The sequence below is a fragment of the Macaca mulatta genome, chromosome 3, assembly GCF_049350105.2.
Source record: "Macaca mulatta isolate MMU2019108-1 chromosome 3, T2T-MMU8v2.0, whole genome shotgun sequence".
In the NCBI taxonomy this organism is placed as follows: Eukaryota; Metazoa; Chordata; class Mammalia; order Primates; family Cercopithecidae; genus Macaca; species Macaca mulatta.
The window spans coordinates 2,539,166-2,563,419 of NC_133408.1; the positions used below are offsets into that span (position 1 = coordinate 2,539,166).

A 24,254-nucleotide genomic window follows, 5' to 3' on the forward strand; every position below is an offset into this window, starting at 1 on the left:
CGCAGGGGAAGGTGGAATGGGCAGGCTGAGATGGACAGTTCAGGGAGAGGCCCACCAGCACGCTGGAGTCGGCTCTGTGTGCAGGGCCCGTCCAGGCCCCGCTGTCTCCTGCCTCCCATTCGTTCGGTGACACTCATCTGTGCACAGTCCTGGAGCTGACCACACCGCACAGAGCAAAGACCCTGCTCTCAGGAGCTTTCCTTCTGATGAGGAAAGAAGGAAAACCAGGGCCCCAAAGTGTCCAGGAGCATCGTGGCCAGGCCAGGAGGGTGCGGACAAAGAAAGGCACGGGCCGGGTACTTCTCTTTGAACTGGGAGATCAGACCCTGAGAAGGGGCCAGAGTTCCGGCTGGGCAAGGGGAGCCGGCGTGGATGCCCCCAAGGGCCCTGGAACAGCCTCCACCTTCCTTCCCTCATGGTCCCATCCCAGCCTCAGCCCACTCGTGACCATCAGCAGCCACCCTACGGCCGCCCAGGCCCCCGCTTCTGGCCATGAGGCCCACACCACCTCTGCAGCCCCCATCACACCCACGGTGCTCAGCTCCAGCTCCAGCTGCAGGCCCCCTCCCACCTGCAGCAGGGGCATCTAAAACCCTGGTGCCCGAGGGTTTAGTCCACCCCCTAGATCGGAGATTTCCCAAAACTCACGTCCCCCAGAACCTCAGAGTATTTGGAGCCAGTCAAGGTAAGGCCACATCGGAGTAGAGAGGGCCCTAGCCCAACGTGGCCTGTGTCCTTATAGGACGTCACAGACACAGGGACGGGAGCGACGTGGCCACAAGCCAGGACGCCAAGGGCTGCTGGCATTTGTGGCACCAGGAGGAAGTGTCTGGAATCAGAAACACAAGTAATCACCAGCAGCCGGACAGGCAAAGAGGACCCTGCCCTGCAGCCCGAGGGAGCGCAGCTCTCGACACCAAGTGCAGACCACCGGCCTGCGGGACACACACAACGTGCCGCTGTCTGACGACCCCACTGTGTGCCAGTTAGCGCAGCTCTCCACACCCTGAGTGCAGACCACCGGCCTGCGGGACACACACAACGTGCTGCTGTCTGACGACCCCACTGTGTGCCAGTTTGTCACGGCAGCTCCAGGAAAGGAACTGTTCAGCCAGCGAGGCTGGTCAGGGTGTGCGGAGCCTGGCCCGGAGCAGTGGGGATGGTCCCTGCTTGCATGAGGACCAGGGCGGCAGCTGGTGACAGACACACAGCTCCCGGGAATAGGGACTGCTCACTCAGCGAGGGGCCCGAGAGGAACGGGAGGAGGGCCGGGGGCTTTCTTGGGGAAAGGCGGATCCAACAGCTGCTGGGTGTGGGCATTGCAGAAGCCTGGTGGGTGCTGCGAGGGGTTTCCTCAGTCCCCCTTGGAGTGGCCACACTAAGTGCAGACTGAGGGCAGCCAGGGACAAAGGAGACCCTGGGCCCCTAGAAGGAGGACCTGGGCCTGCCCGGGGCTGAGGACTGAGGACAGCCAGGGACAAAGGAGATCCCAGGCGTCTGGAAGGAAGACCCGGGCCTGCCCGGGGCTGAGGGAGGGTGACCCCCCAGGGCCTGCTGCTGTCCCAGCCAGGAGCCCTTCACCCTGGACCTGGCATTTGCTGTTCCTTTGGCCAACACCCCACACCCCGGGCAACCAGACACTGCCCTTCCTGCGGGACTGGCGGCGGTGGGGGGAGGGGCGCTACTCCCACTGCCTCTGCTGTCTCCCACTGTGCCCCACAGCCCCCCATATGCCAACACTGGGTCTGGGGCTGAGGCACCCAGGATGTGCCCAGGCTGGGTCTGTGGGCCTCGAGCCCGGCATCCACCGTCCCAGCCCAGAGCTTCTCAAAGGGTCATGCAGGCCAGCGTCAGGCACCTCCAGGCCCCAGGAGGCTTTGACCTGCTGTGTTAACCCTTTAACTCCGAAAAACGCACCGAGGGCCCCAGGGTCTAAAAGGCATGAAAGCCCAGTCAACTGTAGAACTTGTTTAAATCGATGACTGGGGGATTCATGTTCCTTCTCCTGAAGCTCCTACAGTCATCCTCTCTGACCTGCTGATGCAGGGGCTCTACCCCAGGTGTCTGTCCAGAGAACACACATGCCCCATCCTCTGCCTCGAGCCTCCCTCTCAATGGTGGCCGGGAGAACTCAGCTGACAGCCACGGCGAACCCCACACTTGGACGCTCTTCTGTCACGGGACGACCCCGTCCCAGCTGCCGCCATGGCTGAGGGTCGGGCTCTCTGCACCTGCAAAGAATGCTGGGGTGGCACCCGTGGGAATACCATCAAGGGCTACTTCCCTGGGACAATCTGCGTCCATCTCAGCCGATGGGACACCTGCTGCCACTCCTGCCCGTCGCTGTCCTTCCACAGCACCCTCCTCCACGCGACTCTCAGGCACCGCCAGGGGCTGCTCGCCCAGGGAGGAGTTAGAGGCCCCTGAGCCCACAAGGATCCCTAGAAGAGGGGCTGCGAGCCACAACCAGACAGGAGTAATTTCAAAACCAGGAAACAAGAAGGTTTTTAAATTTTTATTTTTTAGAGACAGGATCGCTCTGTCACCCAGGCTGGAGTGCCGTGGCGCAATCTTGGCTCACTATAGCCATGGCTTCCTAGGCTCAAGCAATCCTCCCACCTCAGCCTCCCCAGTAGCTAGAACTACAGGCACGCACCACCACGCCTGGCTAATTTTTGTATTTTTTTCGTCGAGATGGGGTCTCACTATGTTGGCTGGTCTTGAACTCCTGGCCTCAAGTGATACACCTGCCTTGGCCTCCCAAAGTGCTGGGACTGCAGGTGTATGTCACTGCGCCCGGCCAGATTTTTCACAAGAAACCCAGACCATGGGATGAGGATGTTGGAGAAAGTGGAAGCCGCCCCCGCCCGCCTCCCCACCACGCTGCCCTGCCTGCATCCCACAGACGTTGTTCCCAGCACTCGCTCTACCACAAAAATGGTTTTGTTGCAAGCACTGGTTTGTGACCAGCTCCTCTGAAGCGAGAAGCCCGTTCTCTAAGGAGCTGGGGCTGGGGCTGGGCAGCCAAGCCGGCCCCACCCGAGGGAGTGTGGGATCCGCTGCCTGTGGCTCCTGTACGCCCGTCTGTCCCATCATCGGGGCCTCGGAGGGTGTCCAGGCTGTGTCTGTGGATGCCGTGTCTGCTCGTGTCAGGGAAGGGCCAGGACACTGAACAGAAGGGATGCAGGCTCCAAGTCGTCTCGGCCACCCACTCGCCAGGAAGCCTTTGGTGGGGCTGCTGGGGCTCTGAACCCTGAGCAGGCAGCAGGGCCGGGGAGGTTGGACCACGGGCGCTCACGACAAGAAGGGCCATGCACACAGGGGCCACCCACATGCCCTGGAGCCCCTGGGACTACCCCCACCCCAGGCAGCCTGGGAAGGCTAAGGGTGCTGGGCCCCTGCCTGGGAGCTGAGAGTGGTCCTGCTCTGTACTTCCCAGACACCCCGAGTGGGGTACACCACCACGCCCAGCCTGCCCAGCCCTGCTGCAGGACATGGGCCAGCGAGGTCCCACAGAGCACTGGGGTGGGGGAGCAGGGGCAGGGGGAGCCCAGCTGGGCCTCAGGGGCCTGGGGACGCACCACCCCCTTGCTTTCCACACCCTGAAAACAAGGACTGATCAGTCACTGATTCACAGTCCAACAAACCTTCAAATACCAGGGCTTCCAGCAACAAAAGAGGCCCTCTCCTGCTTCTGGGTCAGCAAGAGCTTCAGGGCTGGGCCCACTCCGCGTCTCCTCCCTGCAGAAGGACCCTCTGCTCTCCGCCCCCAGAGCAAGGCAGTGGGCTGCCTGGGTTTGGAGCAGCTGGGAAGGGCGAGGGCAATGGTTGGGGTTGGGGGCACAGCCCAGGGGGTGCATACACAGGCAAAGAGCAGGCTGGGGCCTTGCCAGGGCCATCTGTGTCCCTGGTCACTGAGGGTGGCAAGGGAGACTGGAAGGGAAACAGACCCCCAGGTGGGGAGGGCCCCAAGCCAGCCCCCATGGCAGCCCCTGCAGGCCTCAGTGCTCCTGGATCCCACCAGGGCCGCAGCAGGAACCGAGGCTGAAGCAAATCAGGGTGGCTGGTGGCACAGTTGGGGCCACACCCAGGCACAATTCCCTCCCAGGGGGCTAGCTTGGGGGCACCGGTGCCAGTTCAGGGACGGATTTAGGGCCTCCACAACTACAGTCCCCACAAACCCTGTGCACGGCCCGCCCTGACTCAGCGTGGGGGCCGCAGCTGCCAGCGGAGGGATGTGGCTTGTCGTACTGAGCAGAGCAGGGGCAGCTGTCCCAGGGTGGGCCCAGCCCTGTGAATCAGGGAACAGCTCATGGGAACGGCCCTGGGGGTGCAGGGTAAGTTCACAGAGCCCTTTATTGAGTCCCACAACCGACCAGAAGGAAGGGCGTCCACCAGGCTCAGATCATGGTCCTCGAGGGGCTGGCGCTCTCTACCTGGCCCACACGTGTGTCCTGAGGAGTTGGGGCACGCCCACTGCCCTGGTCAGAGCTGGCCGCCACCTTCCAGCTGCATCTGCCGGGCCAGCGTCTGCCCGATCGCCACCAGGGGTCTGGCTCTGTAGGCCGGACTAGCCAGCAGCTCCCGAAACCGGGTCCTTTCTTCTTCACTGAAAGAATGGAGACCACAGATCAGCAGGCAGGAACCCCCAGGCCCCTCAGCACCCCCAGGATCCGACGCAGCTCAGCCCCTCAACACCCAGGCACGTCGGACACCGGAATGAATGGCAGAGGCCTGGGGCCACCGCTGGACTGAATGTCGGGGCCTTGGAAACTTCCAGCAGGAGGGGAGAGGCTGCCCCGGGCCCGCAGGGCCACATGCATCCCAGAGCCCTGGCAGTGCCCACTGTGGGGTGTGCCGTGGAGCCACATGCGTCCCAGAGCCCTGGCAGTGCCCACTGTGGGGTGTGCCGTGGAGGTGTCACCCGGCCCTGGCAGTGCCCACTGTGGGGTGTGCCGTGGAGGTGTCACCCGGCCCTGGCAGTGCCCACTGTGGAGTGTGCCGTGGAGCCACATGCGTCCCAGAGCCCTGGCAGTGCCCACTGTGGGGTGTGCCGTGGAGCCACATGCGTCCCAGAGCCCTGGCAGTGCCCACTGTGGAGTGTGCCGTGGAGGTGTCACCCGGCCCCGGCAGCAAGTCTGGGGCTGATGGGGCTGCTGTGAAGGCTGAAAAACGGGACGGCAACTCACAAGCCCTGCAGACCACACCTTACATAAGAGACGGCTCCCTCCACGGGCGACCAAAATAGACGCACACGGAGGAGAGCCGAGAGCTGGACAGCCTGAGCTGGCACAGGCCTGCAGCAGAGGGGGGCACGGCAGCCCCAGATGGATGCCACGGCGACGACCCAGCACAGCACCAGCTCACCCCAGCCACCACCCAGCCTGGCAGCCACTCAGCTCCTGCTCTAAACACAGAGCAGCTGCCGGCATCCCAGAGGGGTGCCCGGTGGAACACAAAGGTGACATGGGTCCCATCTCAGGCACAGAAGCCTCGGGGGCAGCTAACAAGGCTCCTTCACACCCCACTGGATGACCGCCTGGGCAGGATGCCCACACACCAGAGCCACCGAGGACAGCAGGGCTGGGGCCATCTCCACAGCAGGAGGCGGTCAGGGCTCTGCTAGTCACTGACCACCGCCTCCTCCTGCCACTGCCATGCTGGCCCCAGCATGGCAGCTGGGACACTCCCCGTAAAGTCAGGGTGAAATGCCTCAGTCACAGCCTGGACATCACTAGTGAGCTCTGGGGCTATCAGGACCCAACAAGGCCCCACCAGGGGCAAATGAGGAGCCGAGGCCAGGGAAGGCCCAGGCCAGGTTCTTAGCACTATGGTCCATCGGGCAGAGTCCTGGGTCAGAGCTGGGGGGGAAAGGAGCCATGACAGTGACGCTTGGAAGCGAAGCTGCACGGGGAGGGGTTGCAGGGGGAGCCTGTGCCTGTGCCCGAGTTTGGACACGGTATGGGACACGGGCTCAGAGCCCCTGGCACTGTGTGACTGCCACGCTGGGCCAGGCCTCCAGGTGCCATCCTGGACAACCGTAAACACAGACTCACAGACAGGGCCCTCCCACCTGAGAGAACAGCCCTTTCCTTGGTTTGGTACACATGGGAGCAGCCGTGGGGCACAGACCACCAGCCCCAGGAGCTACAAGGCTCATGCCCAACACGGAGCCCCCAGGGGAGCACGACCCAGGGAGGGGCCACTGTTGCTTCCCACTGGAATCTTGGGATTGAAGAATCCAAAGCCACTCAAACACCTGAGCCCTGTCCACACATGCCAGAAAGCACCACAGACACAGAACACGGAGTGAACAAGGGGCCTCCCGCTCTCCTCTCAGAAGCAACAAGAAACCAAACTCAATCTTTCATGAAACCAGGAGACCTGTTAACCTGAGCTGCTTCGAAATGCAGCGACCCCAAGGACGTGGGGGCACCAAGGGGTGCGGGCCACAGATACTCTGCGAGAGGAAAACCTGTCGCCCTGTCCGGGCAGGGAGGGGCTCCCTGGACCAGGCTATACACTGGGGAGAGGTGGAGAGGGAGGCCAGGCAGGAGGATGGCCACAGGGAGAGGGCTCTGCCGTTTCCAAACTGTCTCCAGACAAGACTGACCTGGGAAGAACTCAGTTCATAAACAGAGAAGCACAAACCAAAGAGGACAAACATAAAGATCTACAGGAAGACCCCGCTCCTGAGGAGGCCGAGGCAGGAGGATCACTGCAGCCCAGGAGGCGGAGGCTTCAGTGAGCCTTGATCACACCTCTGCACTCCAGCCTGGGCCACAGAGCAAGTAACTGTCTCTAAAAAATAAATACAAAAACATTTTAAAAAACTAAAAAGACAGTTTACTATAGTGTCTATACTTCACTCTAGACACGACGAAGTGTCTAGAGTTAAAATGGATTAGAGAACACGAGATGGAAGACAGATTAGAGAGATGCAGTAAATTCGTAATTGGTGCCCCTGAAGAAAAGCCAAGACAATAAAGAAATCTTTGGAGCTACCATTCGACACCAGCTTCTAAACACAACCGTACTCACGAAACAGACTTCAGATTCTACACTGGAAGGGCACAATGGGCCTCAGTAGAAACTGACACGGAATGTTCCCTACTGAGAACTATCTTAGCAAAGTTAGTTCGAAAACAAAGAAAAAAATCATTCCAGTAGCTTAACTAAAACCATCTTATAAGGGCGTAAAACGTCCCTCAGTGGAAACTGGAGCTGAGTCTACAAAGAGGCAAGAGCGTGGTCTGCAGGTTTCTGTACCCCAAGAGGACAACTAAGTACAAATTTCTGCCAATTACAGGGTCCTAGCCCTGCTAACTGGGGGCCGCAGTGCCCAGTCACAGAACCAAACATGACCATCCGGGGTTCAACCAGCCAGGGGAGGGGAGGGGCGGAGCGGGGGCTGCGTCCACCCGTCATTTTAGATCCATGACTCTCCTTGGAAGCCTTCCTGGGAGGCGGGCCTTGCCCCAGGGCCACAGGACCTGACTGCACTCAAGAGCCCCCCTGGAGTGGATAGGCAGGAGCTAGTGGAGCAGCATGGAGGGGACTGGGGGGGACGGGGGCGGGGTTCTCAGCCGCTGAACCCCTGAGAGGGCAGGCCGAAGGCACTCAGGACCCTTGGAGAGGGCAGGATGGGGGCACACAGGAGCTGAACCCCTGGAGATGGTGGGCAGGGTGAGGGCACTCAGGAGCTGAACCCCAGGGAAGTGGATGGGGTGGGGGCACTCGGGAGCTGAACCCCGGGGAGGTGGGTGGGGTGGGGGCACTCGGGAGCTGAACCCCGGGGAGGTGGGTGGGGTGGGGGCACTCGGGAGCTGAACCCCGGGGAGGTGGGTGGGGTGGGGGCACTCGGGAGCTGAACCCCGGGGAGGTGGGTGGGGTGGGGGCACTCGGGAGCTGAACCCCGGGGAGGTGGGTGGGGTGGGGGCACTCGGGAGCTGAACCCCAGGGAGGTGGGTGGGGTGGGGAGGTGGGCGGGGTGGGGGCACTCAGGAGCTGAACCCCGGGGAGGTGGGCGGGGTGGGGGCACACAGGAGCTGAACCCCGGGGAGGTGGGTGGGGTGGGGAGGTGGGCGGGGTGGGGAGGTGGGCAGGGTGGGGGCACTCGGGAGCTGAACCCCGGGGAGGTGGGCGGGGTGGGGGCACTCACAGAAGCTGCTGTCTCTGGGCTGTGCTCATCCGGCTGAGCTCTGAGGGCCGGGGCTTGTTGCTCTCCCTGCTGTGGACACAGAGAAGCCACGTCAGTCAGCACCCAGCATCCCCTGAACACCTTCCCGTGGGCAGAGGTTGGCTCCTCCCTTCCTGGAGCAGACATCGTGGTGGCCGAGGTGACCAAACCGCTGCAGAACCACAAGTTCCATGCTGCACTGTGGCTGTGGAGGCTGGACCCGGACAAGCAGAACAGCTGCCTGACAGTCCTGTGACCGCCGGCCCCAAGCTGCTGTGCATGGAACCTGGTGACTCCTGCAGCTCCTCCTGGCTCCGTGAGGCATGGAGGGAGTGGTCAGCCAGGAACACGACACACAGCATCTCCACCCCACCTGCCTGGCCAGGGCAGGCTGCACAGACACCTCACGCTTCGGGCCAGATGACCCTGGCAGGCAGAGCCGGTCCCACTCCCACAGCACAGGCCACTTCCCAGGAAGGCTGAGTCACCCACCCATGCCGACATGTCCCCAAGTCCTCTCTCTAGAAAGCACATGCTATTCTACAGTGGGGAGCTGCACCTGCCCTCCTGATGACTGAACTTGGGGACAGGGACACAGACCCCCCATAGATTCTGCCCTGCCTGCATCTATGGGGAGGGGGTACCAGCGAGCGCTGCGGTCCCCCATGGACAGGTGGAGGAACTGAGGTTTCCTGAGTGCTGCTGGTTATTCCCTTTAGTTCTGGGATCTCCAAACCACCAAGCTGGGCCCTGACTCAGGGTGCAGGCGGGCCAGGACACTCTCATCTCTGACGTCTACCCCAGGCAGGCTCTGGCTCCCTGCGGAAATTCTCACCCTCAGGTAACCGTGGGAATCTCTGGGAGCTCACTTGCACTCCCTGTGGTCAGCTGGCCAAGGCAGCTGCCCACCTGGCTGCACGTTCAGATGGGACAGCGACCTGGGCCTTGAAAGGAAGAGAAAATCTTCAGGGCCACACCAGGTGCCTTCCCAGACCTGCCGTCCACACAGTGAGGTGGGACCCAGAGGACGGCGGGAAGGTGGAGCCACGGAGTCCTCAGGCCAGGAGACTTGATCTTTTATTCATGGATCTCTTAAAATATGAATGACAGACATTTTGTGTCTGCCCAAAATAGCCCTCAGCGCCCGCTTTCTTTTAACCCTGGCTCTGTGCTGACTTGGGGAAGGACTCAGTCCCCATCCCTTCCTGCTCACACCGGCAGATGACAGCCCCTCGCGTCTCCCGTCCCCTCCGCCCGCTCAAAGCCACAGCTCCATTCATCCCAGGGGCTCTGCCAGGGCCGATGACATCTCCCCACGGCCTCTCCTGGGCCAGCCTTGCCCCGATGCGGAAGCTCTGCCCCTCTGGCCGGCTGACCCCCTCCCTGAGTCCACCCCTGAGCAGCAGCTCCCTCAGCGACTGCCCAGAGCTGTCCTGGGTCCCCACCCTTGCAGAAGCCATCAGCGTGGGGCCCCCTCCTCTAGGTGCACCCCTGGTGCCAGGACAGAGCCCTCAGCGGGGGCAGCCACGTGCTGGCATCAGGAGACCTGAGCTCAGGCCCAGGGTAGCCTTCCTGGTTGGGGAAACCTTGGGCCCCGGAGCTGCACCCTCACTTTAAGAGATGAAATAGCAGTGGGGGCAGGACCAATGCCTCCCAAGGTCGCAAAGCAGAGGAGCTGCACCCAGGGTGGCTGCAGTGCCCACAGGGCCAGGCGCAGCACCTCCTTCTCCCCACTGCAGGGACCGCCCCCCATCCACACGTCCCACACGCTATCCTCCCAGGCGGGACGCACAGCCTCCCAGTGGGGTTTCCCGAGTTCAGGGTCCTGGGAACAGAGTGCTGGGCAGTCACTGTCACGGGCCAAGGTGACCCGTAGGGCAGCACCGGCAGTGACGCGACTCCGAGAGGCCTAACAGCAGGAAGCCGTGGAGGAATTCCAGCCTAGCTCTGCCCAGTGTGGACCCTCGCCAGTCCCCACAGCACTCCCTCCAGGCAAGAGCAGCGACATCACCACCATCCCCCTCCTGACAATCGCCCACAAAGCGCACACAGGAGGCCGAGGTCCAGAGCTTGGGGGGTCACCGGGGTCAAGTGTCGCTCGATGCCTGCTTCCCAGCCAGGAGCGACGTGATCCCCAAACACGGGCCCTGCCCTGGCCTCTGAGATTCCAGCTCTGCACCCCGCACCCCAGGAGCATGAGGCCCTCAGGGCAGGGTGCCAGGACGGGATTGAGAGGACTGAGGGTTGGGAGGGGCCGCGGGGCAAGGACCCAATGCTTGGGTTCCACAAGGACGGCTCTGCCAGCCCAAGCCAGATATTCTCCCCGCTAGGTGGGAAGGGGAGAAGTGGGAGACAGGGCTCCAGGCTGCGAAGGAAGGGCTGTCCACCCTCCAGCCTCCCAGGCCACTGGTGCTCGCCTGCTGACCCCTCAAGCCCAGAGCACATCAGAGTCCATGAGTGGTGGTCAGTGGGGCAGAGATCTGCCTGCTGGGACCTAGGTGCAGTTCCCAGAGACGTGGCCCACCGCCCAGGCACGCCGCGCCCCAGATCCCAGGGTCTCACACCTCCTGCAATACCAGGGTCAGAGCTCCCTAGAGAAACAGCAGGACTGACTGGCAGGAGATGTCCAAGACGCACCTGGCATACCTGCTGGTGCTGGGCAGTGGGAAAGAGCTAAAAACACAATCCCCACCTCAATGGGGCTAAAGGGAGCCGGAGGCAACTGCAAGAACTCCCAGCGGCCAACGCTGGAACAGTTTCAGCACCGAAATCAATAGTGCTGGATGACAACCCCGAGTGTAAACTAAACATCCATCTGTCCAGACCAACACCAAGGCATGACCGATACATATTCGGGGAGGACAGACAAAGCTCCTTTCCCAGCAGAATTCCAAGCAATCTTTGTCACTGCTCTGTCTTCCAGGAGGTGGAGCACAACCCCCACTCCAAGCCCGGGCTGCAGAGTGACTTCCTTCCAGAGAGGACAGCATGGAGGGGGGGCCTCAACCCACCAGGGGTCAGCTCAGCCTCACAGTGGTCAGTCACGGTGACAGCGTGTGCCCGATACAGTGGAGTGACAGTGGGCCTCCACCTCTGGGGGCTTCGTCCCCACACTCAGTCCCTTCCTGTACCGTGAGAAAAACATCAGACAGCTCCCAGCTGAGGGACAGCTTCCTCAGAACAGTCAAGGTCACCAAAACCAAGAAGAGTCTGAGAAACTCACAGCCAAGAGGGGCCTAGGAGCTGTGACGTCTGTCACCTGGGATCCTGGACAGATCCTGAGGCAGAAAGGGGTCGTTAGGGAAAAATGAAGGAAACCTAAGGTATGGGCTTTAGTTAACTATTAATTACTTACAGCTCACTGTTTCTCTTTTGATACTGGTTCCTTACGTGACAAACACACCACACTCACGTCACAGGAAAAGCACGCAGGTATGCCGGAGCTCCACGGAGCTCTCGGTACCATCCTTGCCATTTTCTACGAGTCTAAAGCCTGTCTAAAACAGGGCCCATTCCATGAGCTCCACCAGGGTCAGGAGGCACTGCTTCCTGAGCCTCATCTGAGGAGGGACAGGGACTTCCGGCGACAGGAGGCTCTCAGGGCTGAGAGCAGCCCCGCACAGAGCCGCAGACAGCCCTGAGGCAGGGGCACATCCTCCTCGGCCTGGGGGCTGGGTGTTTACACAGCTCTCTCCCTTCTGCGAGCCCCAAGCACATTTTTCAGATGAGAAAACTGAAAATAGGGAAATGATACTTGACCAGGGTCACATTTTTGTCCAAGAACCAGGAATGTTCGGTCGTCACATCTCCACTTCGGGCGGCCGCTCCTAGTCTGGACCCAGTGCTCCACCGTGGGATGCCGGCTGGAGCTGCCTGGGCCTGCAGCGCGTGACCTACCACCCCCGGGCCTGGGCAGCTGGGCCATGAAAGGATGGACCCCAGGTTTGACATTGCACACAGCCCCTGCTTTCTTCTCAGATGGAAAGTTAGTAGGAGAAAGAAAATTATTTTTAAAAAGGCAAAATAAGACCAGGTGCGGGGGCTCACGCCTGTAATCCCAGCACTTTGGGAGGCTGAGGCAGGCAGATCATAAGGTCAAGAGATCGAGACCATCCTGGCTAACACGGTGAAACCCCATCTCTACTAAAAACACAAAAAATTAGCCGGGCGCGGTGGCGGGCGCCTGTAGTCCCAGCTACTTGGGAGGCTGAGGCGGGAGAATGGCGTGAACCTGGGAGGCGGAGCTTGCAGTGAGCTGAGATCGAGCCACTGTACTCCAGCCTGGGCAAAAGAGCAAGACTCTGTCAAAAGAAAAAAAGAAAAGAAAGGAAAAGGAAAAGGAAAAGGAAAAGAAAGGAAAGGAAAGGAAAGGAAAAGGAAAGAAGGAAAGGAAGAAAGGAAGAAAGGAAGAAAGAAAAAGAAAAAGAAAAAGAAAAAGAAAAGAAAAGAAAAGAAAAGAAAAAAGAAAGAAAAGGCAAAATTAGAGATGCACAAATGAATGAGGAAGGCCCGGAAGCTGAGACAGAACAGAGCAGCCTGGCCTCTTTCCAGCCAGCTCTGAAAGCTGGGCTGTGACTACACAGCTCCTGCCTGAGCCCGAAGCCTCAGCACCCACACCTGGGCGGTGCCTCCCACCCCCTGGGGAAGGGCGGAGGCTGCTCTCCTTTCGCCGGCATGTCACCCAGGCACAAAGAGCCGGAAAGAAAAGCTGCCGGGAGAGAGGTGCCACAGGCAGCAGCTTATCGGCAGGCTGCATCCCCTGCAAGGTGACAGCGAGGGTCATGCAGCCGCCGCCCTCCTGGTTGAGCTGTCCTGGGTCGCACACACCACAGCAGGCTGGCAGGGCCACATCCACATTGCCAGGGCACAAGGAACCTGCCACTGGCAAATGGCTCACTGGGTGACAGGGTTCTGGAGGGAGCATCTCAGTGCGTCAGGAGGGCTCATGCTGGGGACCAGGCCTTGCCCAGGGCAGGAGGGCGGAGGGGCCTCACTGAGGCCCAGGCCTGCTGGCTCGGCCGTTCACGCACTAAGGGTCCAGAATCCACCACCCCAGCTCTCAGCAGGGGGCAGGGGAGGTGCACTGTGATGCCAGCAGCCAAGGGTGGGGCAGGGGCCTGCCTCTTCCCTGAAGAACAAACCACATCCAGACCCGTGGTGAGGCTGGGCGGCATGTGCCTCCCACACAAGTAGGTACAGCTCGGGAGAGCAGCCGCACTCACACCAGGCCCCGGCCCTCCTGGGGAGGATGCACGAGGCAGCTCCCACCCCAAGGGGACAAGCTCCAGGGATGTGTGTCCCAGGGGCCTGCATGTGTGGGTCCCACGCCCTCAACACGCCTGACGGCAGGCCTGAGCCATCCCCACGGGCCACCCTCTGTGGGACGGAGTAAGGGGCAGGGTAGGGTGTGCAGCATTAGGCGGGCGTCAGGGAAAGGTCCACTCCAGAGGGGAGACGGGAGCCCCCGTTAGAGGCACGGGAAGAGCATGGTAGGTGCTCAGGCGCCTCGGCTGAGCACAGCGGGGTTTCTGCAGGACAGAGGCTGTGGCAGAACAGGGAGCTGCGGGGACCCCCAGTGGGGCCTGGCAGGAGCTGTGGCCAGTGTGGGGGGAGGGGCACTCGAGGGAGCTCGGCATCAGCAGAGTCACCAGGCTCCTCACAAGGGTGGGCCTGGGTGCCCCCGAAACATACCCCACAGCCCCCGCCAGCCTCACGAACTCACGCCCTGGGAACGGGGTACCTGCGTGGAGCACCAGCTGAAGCCCCAGCTCCTGGCCTCTGCAGGGTCAGGAGCCACCGTGGCCCACAGGTCCGGCTCATATCCCTCCACCTTTGGACCCGGGTCAGCCCCACAGCTCAGACAAGGCCACCCCTCCCAGATACTCACCTGTGGGCTTGGCGTCGGCTGCTAGCCTTGAGCCCCAGCAGCTCGGGCAGGGCGTCCCTGAGCGGGTGCAGGTCCCCCACCACCACCGTGGCCCTCCGCCTCCGCTCCTCCCTGTGCTTCTGCTCAGCCAGTTTTATGGCTTCGATTTCTAAGGAAGGAGAAACGACGTTAGAGGCAAGCAAGAGGCGGAGGGAGGAGCCCAGGCCCAGAGCCCCTGGCCCACGAGAGACCTGGCGGGGTGCCCAGCCCTGCTGCCTCTCTCCTTCCCGCTGTCGCCCCCATTCCGCCCCGGGAACCTGCAGGGTGGGCAGGCTTGAGTTATTTTTTTTCCCCTTAATGACAGAGCTGTGCTTTTTAATCGCAGGGCTGACAATGAGGTGGAGCTGCAGCCACTGAGGATTTCTCCTGCAAAGGGATGCTGGCAGCCGAGGCCGGAGCACGCATGGGGGAGTGCACACAGCTACCGAGCAGAGGGGAAAATGAGGAAAGGGGTCCTCAACTTAAGATGGCAAGTCACAGCCTGGGAGGCTCAGCTTTGTTCCCAGGAGGAAGAGGGCTCCTCAGAGGGAAGGGGAGGAGCCCCAGGACAGACCTGAGGGCTTGGGGCCATGGGGGTTGGCAGGCAGGGCTGAGGCCTCCACACTACAGAAGGGATTTGGGCAGGGTCTGGAGAGAAGGGGCATGGCCTTGGGATTTGATTTAATTTAAAAATTTATTTATTTCAAAATTGCTAAGAGAACACATGCTCGGACATGCTGCTTGCTACACGTGGCTCCTGGAGGCTGTGGAGTGCGGACAAAGCCTGCTCTCTTCAGGGCAACCCAGTGGGACAGGCCTGCAGCTCAAACACTGCCAGCTCGTGACACAGGCCCGGGCATGGCAGCACCTGTGCCCCCCGGGAGGAGTGCCCAGGTTTCCAGAGGTGCCAAGAGCCAGCTCCTCTCCAATCCCGCTGTCTGGGACGGCGGTGCCCCCTCTCAGCCCCCAGGGCAGGTGACTCACGGAGCAAGGACTGAAGGGCCCACCCTGACCAACCCAAAGTCAGGGATGCCACCCTGCCCTGGGTCCCTGTAGCAGGGAGTGTTTACCTGGCTCCAAATCGCTGACAAGAACCTGGGACAAAGACCGCCCTTCCTCTGGGCCCTCAGCCCCCAGTGCAGCTTGAGAGCTTGGAAGGTGTACACCAGCTCTCCACAGCCTCGGGAATCATAAACATAAAGTAAGAATCCAGCACTTCTCAATCCTGCCGGGACTGTGGCAGACACGTTACACGGCACCTCATCCAAAAGAGCCAGGGCACCCTGGAAACCTGGGGTAGGGAGGGGCGGGCCAGGCCAGGTGGCTCCTTCACAGGCTGCAGACCCAGGCCAGGGAAAGCAAAGCAGATGCGTGTGGCTCCCATGAGGACAGACACAAAGGCCTGCACCTCTGCAAGTCAAAGCCAGAAGCCTTTCAAAAGAATGATACTTGTGCCCAAGCAGGGTGAGCCTCAGGCATGCAAGGATGGTTCTCCCGGGAAATGCCTCAGGGTGACCCTCCACAGTGGCCACTCAAGAGGCGAGAAAGCCTATGGTCACCACCACCAGTGTCCAGAGGATTCTGCACAATTCACTGCCCACGAATGGGAAAAATTACAACGAAACCACAAACGGAAGGAAGCTCCTTGACAGAGATGAGCTGCTAGAAACCCACAGTGAGTATCGCATTTCAGGGCAAAACATTAGACACTCAATGATAAATCAGAGCAAGGAAAGGACGACCACAATATCGACAGTCCCACCTGGCCCGCTCCATTCTGAGAGGGGAGGGAGGGAGCGAGGCAGTGGCGGGCGGGACCCACGCCCTGGGAACACTCAGCACTGCTCTCATCTGCGGCACCTGGGGGAGGGGAGGCCCCACACAAACACCAGCTTCCATGCAGCCAGGAGAACCCACGGGAGAGTGCAGTTCTTCTCTGTCAGCTACTCCAGAAAAATCTGATGCTGCCTCAATTAAAATTTCAACAGGATTTTTAGTCAAAACTGTGCAGCTAATTCTAAATTTTATTTTTTAAAAACAATTAAATGCATAAGAATAGTAAAGACATTTTTTAAAAAGAACAAGCAATAAGAAAGTAGGACTATCGGATATTAAAGCAAATGATGCCGCCTAGGAGGACAACCAAGGGTTGGGAAAGTCAACTGGGACATGTGTGTGATTCCAACTACCCACCCTCCCGCCTACGGGACGTGGGGAGCCACTGCCTGCGGCATGTGGGGCACAGGCTGTGTGGTGAAGCATGGAGGCACTACCCGGGCACCGGGCAGGTGTGTGGACAAGACAAAACAAGGGACACAGAGTGACTAGGGGAGGCCTCCAGGAATGGGAAGGCCCTGCAAGGCGGAGGAACAGCAAGGATAGTTTGTGAGCTTGCCCTCACAAAGACAACGGGGGGTGGCACGTGCAGATCTACAGCAAAAATTTCAACATATGTTGGGGAAAAAAAAGCAAACTGAATGAAAAAATCCACACATAGAGAAACTCTGCATTTCTAAAGATCCTAAGGAATCTACCAAATGACTACCAGACCTAATCATGATATTAGTAAATTCATAGGATACAAGATCAATATTTTAAAAAAACAATTGTGTTTTAATATACTAGCAGACAGCTGACAAAAAACTGCATTTATGATAGCATAAAAAACTATAAAAATACTTAGCAATAAGCTTATTACAAGATGTAAGACCTCGACACTACAACTATGTAACACTGATGATGAAAATTAAACAGAGAGATACACCACGTTCACGAACCTGAAGATCTGCTTTGCTAAGATGGTAATTCTGAACTGATCTATACATTCAATGAAATCCCAATCACAGCCCCACTAGGTTTTTGTTGTTTTTAAAGAAATAGACAAGCTAATAATAATTTATGTGGAAATGCCAAGGACCTAGAATATCCAAAGCAACCTTAAGACAGACAAACCAACAGAAAGGACTTGTGTTATCTGACTTCCAGACTAACGCTAAAGCTCTAGTAATCAAGACAGCCTGGTATTTGCTAAGGTGCAACAAACAGATCAGTGGAACAGAAACAGCCCAGAAGCAGATCCACACTCAGGAGACTTCCTGATTTTTCAAAAAGGCACCAAAACAATCCAATAAGGAAAAAAAGTATTTATAACAAATGGTGCTGGAACAACTGAATATCCACATTAGGGGAGACAAAGGAGCTTAACCACTAACATCACACAGACAAACAATTCAACATAGAAAAAAAAAAAAAAACTCTAAATATGAAAGTTCAAAGTATAAAGTTTTAAAAGAGGAATAATATCTTCATGGCTTGGGAGTAGCCAAAGTTTTCTCAAACAGGACACACATACACATACATACACACACACAGTAACTAATATAAATTAAACTTCTCAAAATTAAACCCCCGTTTATTAAAAAAAGAAAGTTCTCACGCCTGTAATCCCAGCACTTAGGGAGGCTGAGGTGGGCAGATCACGAGGTCAAGAGATCGAGACCATCCTGGCTAACACGGTGAAACCCCATCTCTACTAAAAATACAAAAAAAAAAGCCAGGTGTGGTGGTGTGTGCCTGTGGTCCCAGCTACTCAGGAGGCTGAGGCAGGAGAATCTCTTGAACCCGGGAGGCAGAGGTTGCAGTGAGCTGAGATCGCACCACTGCACTCCAGCCTGGGCAACAGAGCACGACTCTGTCTTAAAAAAAAAAAAAAAAAAAAGTTAAGAAAATGAACAGGCAAGTCAGAGTCTGGGAGAAAACATCTGTAAAACACATATCCAACCAAAGACTGGACTCTAGCACAAAGAATTCTTAGAGCTCAATAATAAAAAGGCAAAAAGCCTCATGAAAAATGAGTTTCACTGACGCTGAAACACAAACGGGCAGGGAGTACATGAAAATGCTCTTTTGGCGGCAATGAAAACGAGCACCACCGTGAGACACCATTTCACGGTCACCAGACGGCCAAGGCTGAGGAGACGGCGCGCCACGCACCACCGTGAGACACCATTTCACGGTCACCAGACGGCCAAGGCTGAGGAGACGGCGCGCCACGCACCACCGTGAGACACCATTTCACGGTCACCAGACGGCCAAGGCTGAGGAGACGGCGTGCCACGTGTTGGCAAAGCTGCAGGGCACGGACTCTCACAGGCTTCTGGTGGGAGCGTGAACGTACAACCGCTCTAGAAAAGCGTCTGGCAGCTGCTTATAAAACTAAACATACACCTACCCTATGACCCAGCATTCCATTCCTCAGCATTTACCCAAGAGAAACGAAAACATGTCCACAAAAAGACTTGTGAAGAATGTTCAGAGCAGCCTTATTCATAGTAGCTAAAAATGGAAAAAAGCCCAGGTGCCCATCAGTAGGAAAGTGAATAACCAATGGTGTATTCACACAATGAAATACTTCTCAGCAATCAAAAGGCATGGACTGCTGCTACACGCAGCCTGGATGGCTTTCAAAACCATCACGCTGAGCAAAAGCAGCCAGACCCAGAAAGAGTGCATCCTACATGATTCCACTTATATGAAGTCTAAGGCAAGGGAAACTCAACTGTGGACGAGAAAGGACGACACAGTGGTTATTACCTCTGGGGCAGGGGGAAGAGGTAACTGACTGGGAGGGCGCGGGACTGCCAGGGAATGGTGGTGACGGTCCGTAACCTGAACGGGATTTCAGCTGCACAGGTGTCTACAACATTTGTCAGAAATCACTGAATGGCACACTTAAGATCTGCATTTCATTTTATGTAAATACAGTCTTCAAAAGAAAAAGAAAAAAAAGCACCATAAATTCTAGCAGAATTATTTGGGGTGGAGTGTACTGATGTCTGCAATTTACTTTGAAACGCATTTTAAAAAACCCATGTTGGTACATGGACAGAAATTGCTAGATGAACAGTTATGTAATAAAGATTGTAAAATCTGTATGGTGGGTACAGGGTATTCACTATAAAATTCTTCCCACTTTCCTAAATAAAATTTTTCATAATAAAATACAAAGTAAAAGTAACTCGGGAAATGTAGCTAAGGCTGTATTTAAAGACAACTTACAGCCTTTCATTCCTGAACAAAACATATACAAACAGATGAGCAGAGCAACTGAAACCCAAAAAAAGCTAGAATGGGAGAATGATCAAAATAAAAACAAGTAATTTTGAAGACAAAAGAGTAGAACTGACCATTAAACATTAATTATTAAACGGAAGAGACATAACTTCTTAATCAGAAATGAAAGGGGGATACAAATAAAGAACGATAAAGAAAATAGAATATTTAATAAGAATGCAACTAACACATAAAGACTGAGCTCTGACTAAATTTGATTATTAATATTACTTACAGACAGGGACCCACTCTGCCGCCCAGGCTGGAGTGCACTAGTGCAATTATGGCTTCCTGCAGCCTCAAACTCCTGGGCTCACGCGATCCTCCCACCTCAGCCTCCTAAGTCACTAGGACTAGAGGCTCAGAGGCACGCACCACCTACTCTGCCTAATTTTTACATTTTCTGTAGAGACAAGGTCTCGCTATGTTGCCCAGGCTAGTCTGAAACTCCTGGGCGTAGGTGATCCTTCCACCTCAACCTCCCAAGGTGCTGGGATTACAGGCATAAGGCACCGTCCCCAGACAAATTCGATCATTTCGTGAGTGGCCAAAATTGACTCAAGTCGTGAAAAAAGAAAAAAAAGGACCAAGAGCCGTGGAATAAAATTTACACATCATCAAAGAATTATGGCCTAGAAAATCAGGGTCCAAATGGCCACAGTCCAGGAGTCCATCCAAATCCACTTTCACAGCTATGCTAGGAACTGTGAAAAAGAAAATGGAAGAATGAATCATTTCCCTAAGAAATATCCAAAAAGGGACAGAAATCATAAAACTAATAATCACGAAATAAACCGACAAAGTTTTCTAGGTCCTACCTCTGAAAAACATAACCTCCAAAGAAAAAATAAAGCAGATCATACACTAACGTATAAGAACATAAAAAAGAAATTATTTCAAATTAATTTCACAAAGTCAGCAGAATCACACACAAAAAAATAACCAAAAAATACAAAATAATTTTGACGAGAAACAATCTTAGAACAACACTGGCAAATATCCAGCATCATGAAAAATAAGGAGATATTCAAAACAACCTGAGTGGGAAGTGTGGCTTTCAGCCCTCAGAGACATGCGGCTGCGAGCACGTGGCAAGGCTGACCTCCTACGTGGAGCCTCAGAAAAGAGGGAGCCACAGGCCTGAAAGGGTCTGGGGACCCCAGGAGCCCTGCCCACACCCACATCGCTATGCACAGACACTGGTTTTCACCGCGGGCAAGGCCTGAAAGGATTTCACACACCACCACAGGCACTTCTGAACCATAAAGACTCCACAAGCACAGGTTACTTCCATAACAAAAAATTTCACAGTGGGGAACAAAAATAGGTAATTTTTACAAACAAGGAGCCGAGAGCAGCAGCTTCCCAAGGCCGTCCTCCAAAGGGAGGCAGCCCAGCTCGGGGTGGCAGTGCCACCCGTAACAGGCCAGACCAGTTTGGCTGTGCTGCCCAGTCTCCATGGCACCCTCTCTGTGCCTCCACTGTCCTTTGACCCCCACAGCCGCCTCTAAAGGGTCTTGGGAGATCCCCTTGGGCACCCTGGAGGGAGTGTGGCTGGTGTAGGCCAGACGGTGCGGCTGTGGGAACAGGAGGGCCCACGGGATGGGACCTGGGCCGGCAGCTGCCTTGAGATGCAGGCATGGACTTACTCTGCAACCACTGCTCACGCCTTAGCTTCATTTTCTCCTTCTTGGGCAAAACGGTCTTGGCCTCTGCACCTGAGGAAAGAGAACATGGGAGTGAGAAAATGGGTCCAGGTGGCACCCCCATGACCTGAGAATGGGCTGGGGAAGGTTCTGACGGTGGAGCCACCGCAGTCACTGCAACTGGTCTGGCCTGTGCCAGCCTCTCAGGCTCCAGAGCTCTGGGCAGCACCAGGGGCACCTGCAGCCTCAACCCGGCCTTGGGAGGCTCTCTCAGCAGCGGCCCCCCGCAGCGATGGCCTGGCCACTTACTCCTGACCTGCCCCGGAAAGCAGGTGTCCCAACACGGAGGCATCCTCCCCACCCATGCCCCGAATGACTGTCACGGCAGGCCACAGCAAAGCCATGCAGGAACACCCAACGGCTCATGAAGGGGCCACGAACAGGGCAGAGGCCCCTACGGGGACATCCCCAAGATCCTGCACGGTCACGTGAGGCCCAGCGATGTACCTGCTCCCTGCCCCCTGCCAGGCCCGATGACGTGCTCAGTGGACCAGAGGCTCCATCCCTGGACCCCACAAAGCGGCCCTCTCAGGGAGCCCCCAAAAGTGAACTCCACAGGTGCCCCTGTGCTTGGTCCACACGGAGCTCAGGCACCTGCCCGGCAGGCGGGGAAAGGAGCCTCATTTGCTCGGGGAACGGGGCAGGGGCGGGACAAGCCTGCAGGGCCATGCAGGTGGGGACAGCTGGAGAGGGCTCTGGCCGCTGTGTCTCTGACTCTAGTCTGCTCTAAAATAGAGGGGACTCAAGGGCATCCCCGTTTCCTCGGCCAGAACTGATTTCCAGGACGGTTCAGCCTCCGCCGCATTCTCCCCAGAACACACCTCCCAATTTCTCTTCTAATGCATGCAGACCTTCCCGGCTTGTCCAACAAATCCGCCACGCAACAAATCCGCCACGCAACAAATCCACCACGCAACAAATCCGCCACGCAACAAATCCGCCACGCAACAAATCCGCCACGCAACAAATCCGCCACGCAACAAATCCGCCACGCAACAAATCCGCCACGCAACAAATCCACCACGTCAAAGGAAAAACAAAGCAGAAGCAAGCCCTGCCTGGAGAAAGGCAGTCACTGCGCTCAGCATTTCAGACTTCACTTTGGGAGCTGGTGTGAAACCTCCAAGGCCCAGGGCTCCTTCCTGCAGGATCTGATCCCCTCCCACAGCTTCCCGGTGTGCCTGGGCTGACCTACTTTCCTCCACTGCATCCCCGACCTCTCGCTCCCGACCACAAAGGGGAGGGGCTGATTCTGCAGCTTTTCTGTAGTTCTGAAATTGTTTCAAAAGAAAAATGAATCTAAGACCAGTGGAAACTGACCCGGACAGTGACCTGTGTTGTGTCGGAATGAAGAAAACGAGGCCCGGGCGCAGGCCAGGTCGGGAACGCAGCACAGTGACCCTTCTCAGCTCTGGCCCCAGGGAGCTCCCCAGCCCCATTGCCATGGCACCACGAAAACAGGAACCAAACACGCTACTCCTGCAGGAGGAGAGGGCCTGGAATGCTATAGCCGGAGCAGAGGCTGCCTGGAACTGCTGGCGGCGGCCCCACGACCCCCAGCTCCCCCTGCTTTCTGGGCCCAAGGCGCCCTCACTGAAGTGCCCTGGCACAGGTTCATGCCTCCTCCCCTTCCAGCCTCTGGACAGGCTGACGGGTGTTCACGAGCTACGGAGGGGGCTCGCCCTGTGAGTCCCGCTTCTCTCTCCTCCGTGGGCCCAGGGCCACAAGGACAGGGCAGGTGGGTGCACCCCCACCTGTGAAGGGGACAGTGTGAAGTCAGCTCGAGCTGCTCCGGTTTCTAAATTTACCCACGACAAGGCCAGCACACCACAGCTCCCACAGGTCTGCAGAAGCACAGGAGTGTCCTGTGGGTACAGCAGAAATGCCAGCTCGGAGGAGGGCCGGGCTGGGAGTGCAGATGCTGGGCCTCAAGCAAGGGTGTCTGGAGCCACCGCTGTCCTGGGCCTCACCCCCAAACCCAGATCCCAGCAGCGCCAGCAGTACAGCCCCAGTGGCTATGCGGAGGGGAAGGTCACCAAATACGTCTGATTAGTGACAAAATGACAGCAGCAGGGGCCACCCCTGAGGCACGTCATCCCAGCCTGAGCTTCTCACATGGGGCCTAGCAGTCTGAGCGGGCACCAGGAATACCAAGGCAGAGCTGACGGTAAAATGCGACTTCACAGAATCAACCGGCCAGCCGAGCTGAGGCTGCAGAACGGTGCACCCTTGGAAGGGCTGTGACCTAGGGCTTCCCGCACTAGGCCGCCTGCTGCACGGGCGGCTCAGACACTGCCACTCCTTCTGGCCCGCTCAGTCCCTGACTCAAACGCGTCAGGGAAGATGGGCAAGTCCCCATTAAACTGAAACTCAAAGAACCCCAGCCAGTGGCTGAGGCAAGGCTAGAGGAGGTGCTCAAACCCTCATTCCCCCCAAAGCCGAGACGGGATCCCCCCAAGACAGAGCCCAGGCCTCCTTGTGGGGAAATATGCTGCAGGTGCCACCCACTCCCCCTCACACTCGGCAGAACCCTCTGGGGCCACCCGTTGCTACTGGCAGTGAACAAGCCCAAAGGGTGAAAGACAAGGCCTCAGGGCACGGGGTGGCTCCTGCGATCTGGGTCCTGGGGCCACCCAGTGGTACCCAGGGTGCTCCTGGCTGCCATAGCGCCTGTACCTGAGCTGGACTGCAAGGCAGATGGATGGTGGAGATGAAGACGAGGAGGATGAGAAGCCATGCCCTCGCCTGAGTCTTCAGGAGCCCAGGATGCAGCTGCCACGGAGCCGACCTGCAAAGAGGCGCCCGGCTCACACGCAGCGTGCGGGGACGGACCGTGCGGGACAGCCCCTCCAGTCCAGTGGGAGGCACTCTGAGGAGGACTCGAGGGCCATTCGAGGAACAGCCTCTCTAACCCTTGACTCTGGAAGATCCCGCCTGGGCCCTGCCCTTGGGGAGTGACTAGAAACCAGCCCTGAGCTGACTCGCCACGGAGCCCTGGGGGTGGCTTTGGTCCCCGAGCGCTGGCCAGCCCAGCAGAAACTTGCAGCATGAGCTGAATGGCTCCGCAGAGAGAGAGGGATGGGCACACACTCAGGCACAGGCTGCCTAAAAACCATGACAAGAAAAGGGAAGGTGAGGTGCTGCCATGCAGGAGCCAGGACACGTGCTCTGGAAGTGCAATTCTGGGGACCCCGGGCCAGCCAGCCGCCCCGCCAGACCACGCCTTCTCAGCTGCCACGGTGCTGCCTGCGCTCTCTCATCTGAAAAAGGGGTCCCGGGAACAGATGCAGTAAACCAGGCACAGGGGAGGACGCCACATGTGGCAGCCACACAGCAAGCCTGTGCTGCAGGC

At 57.6% G+C, this 24,254-nt stretch overlaps 1 protein-coding gene across 26 annotated transcripts in view; it reads right to left on the reverse strand.

Moving 5' to 3' along the window:
* Window positions 1–2,501: 2,501 nt before the first annotated feature.
* The window catches only part of SLX9 (SLX9 ribosome biogenesis factor), a 51,655-nt gene continuing 29,902 nt past the window's right edge, over window positions 2,502–24,254 (reverse strand). For 3 of the 26 annotated variants that reach the window (XM_077995673.1, XM_077995668.1, XM_077995674.1), the window contains 4 exons: window positions 20,846–20,914; window positions 14,067–14,214; window positions 8,162–8,227; window positions 2,502–4,609 (listed from right to left, as the gene is read on the reverse strand). In XM_077995673.1, coding sequence (XP_077851799.1) covers window positions 4,486–4,609; window positions 8,162–8,227; window positions 14,067–14,214; window positions 20,846–20,876 — 369 coding nt within the window. In that variant the 5' untranslated portion in view covers window positions 20,877–20,914 and the 3' untranslated portion in view covers window positions 2,502–4,485. Of the gene's footprint in view, window positions 4,610–8,161; window positions 8,231–14,066; window positions 14,215–20,845; window positions 20,929–23,725; window positions 23,750–24,254 lie in introns of all 26 variants that reach the window. The other 23 variants (XR_013414831.1, XR_013414824.1, XR_013414830.1 and 20 more) reach the window with 22 other exon arrangements.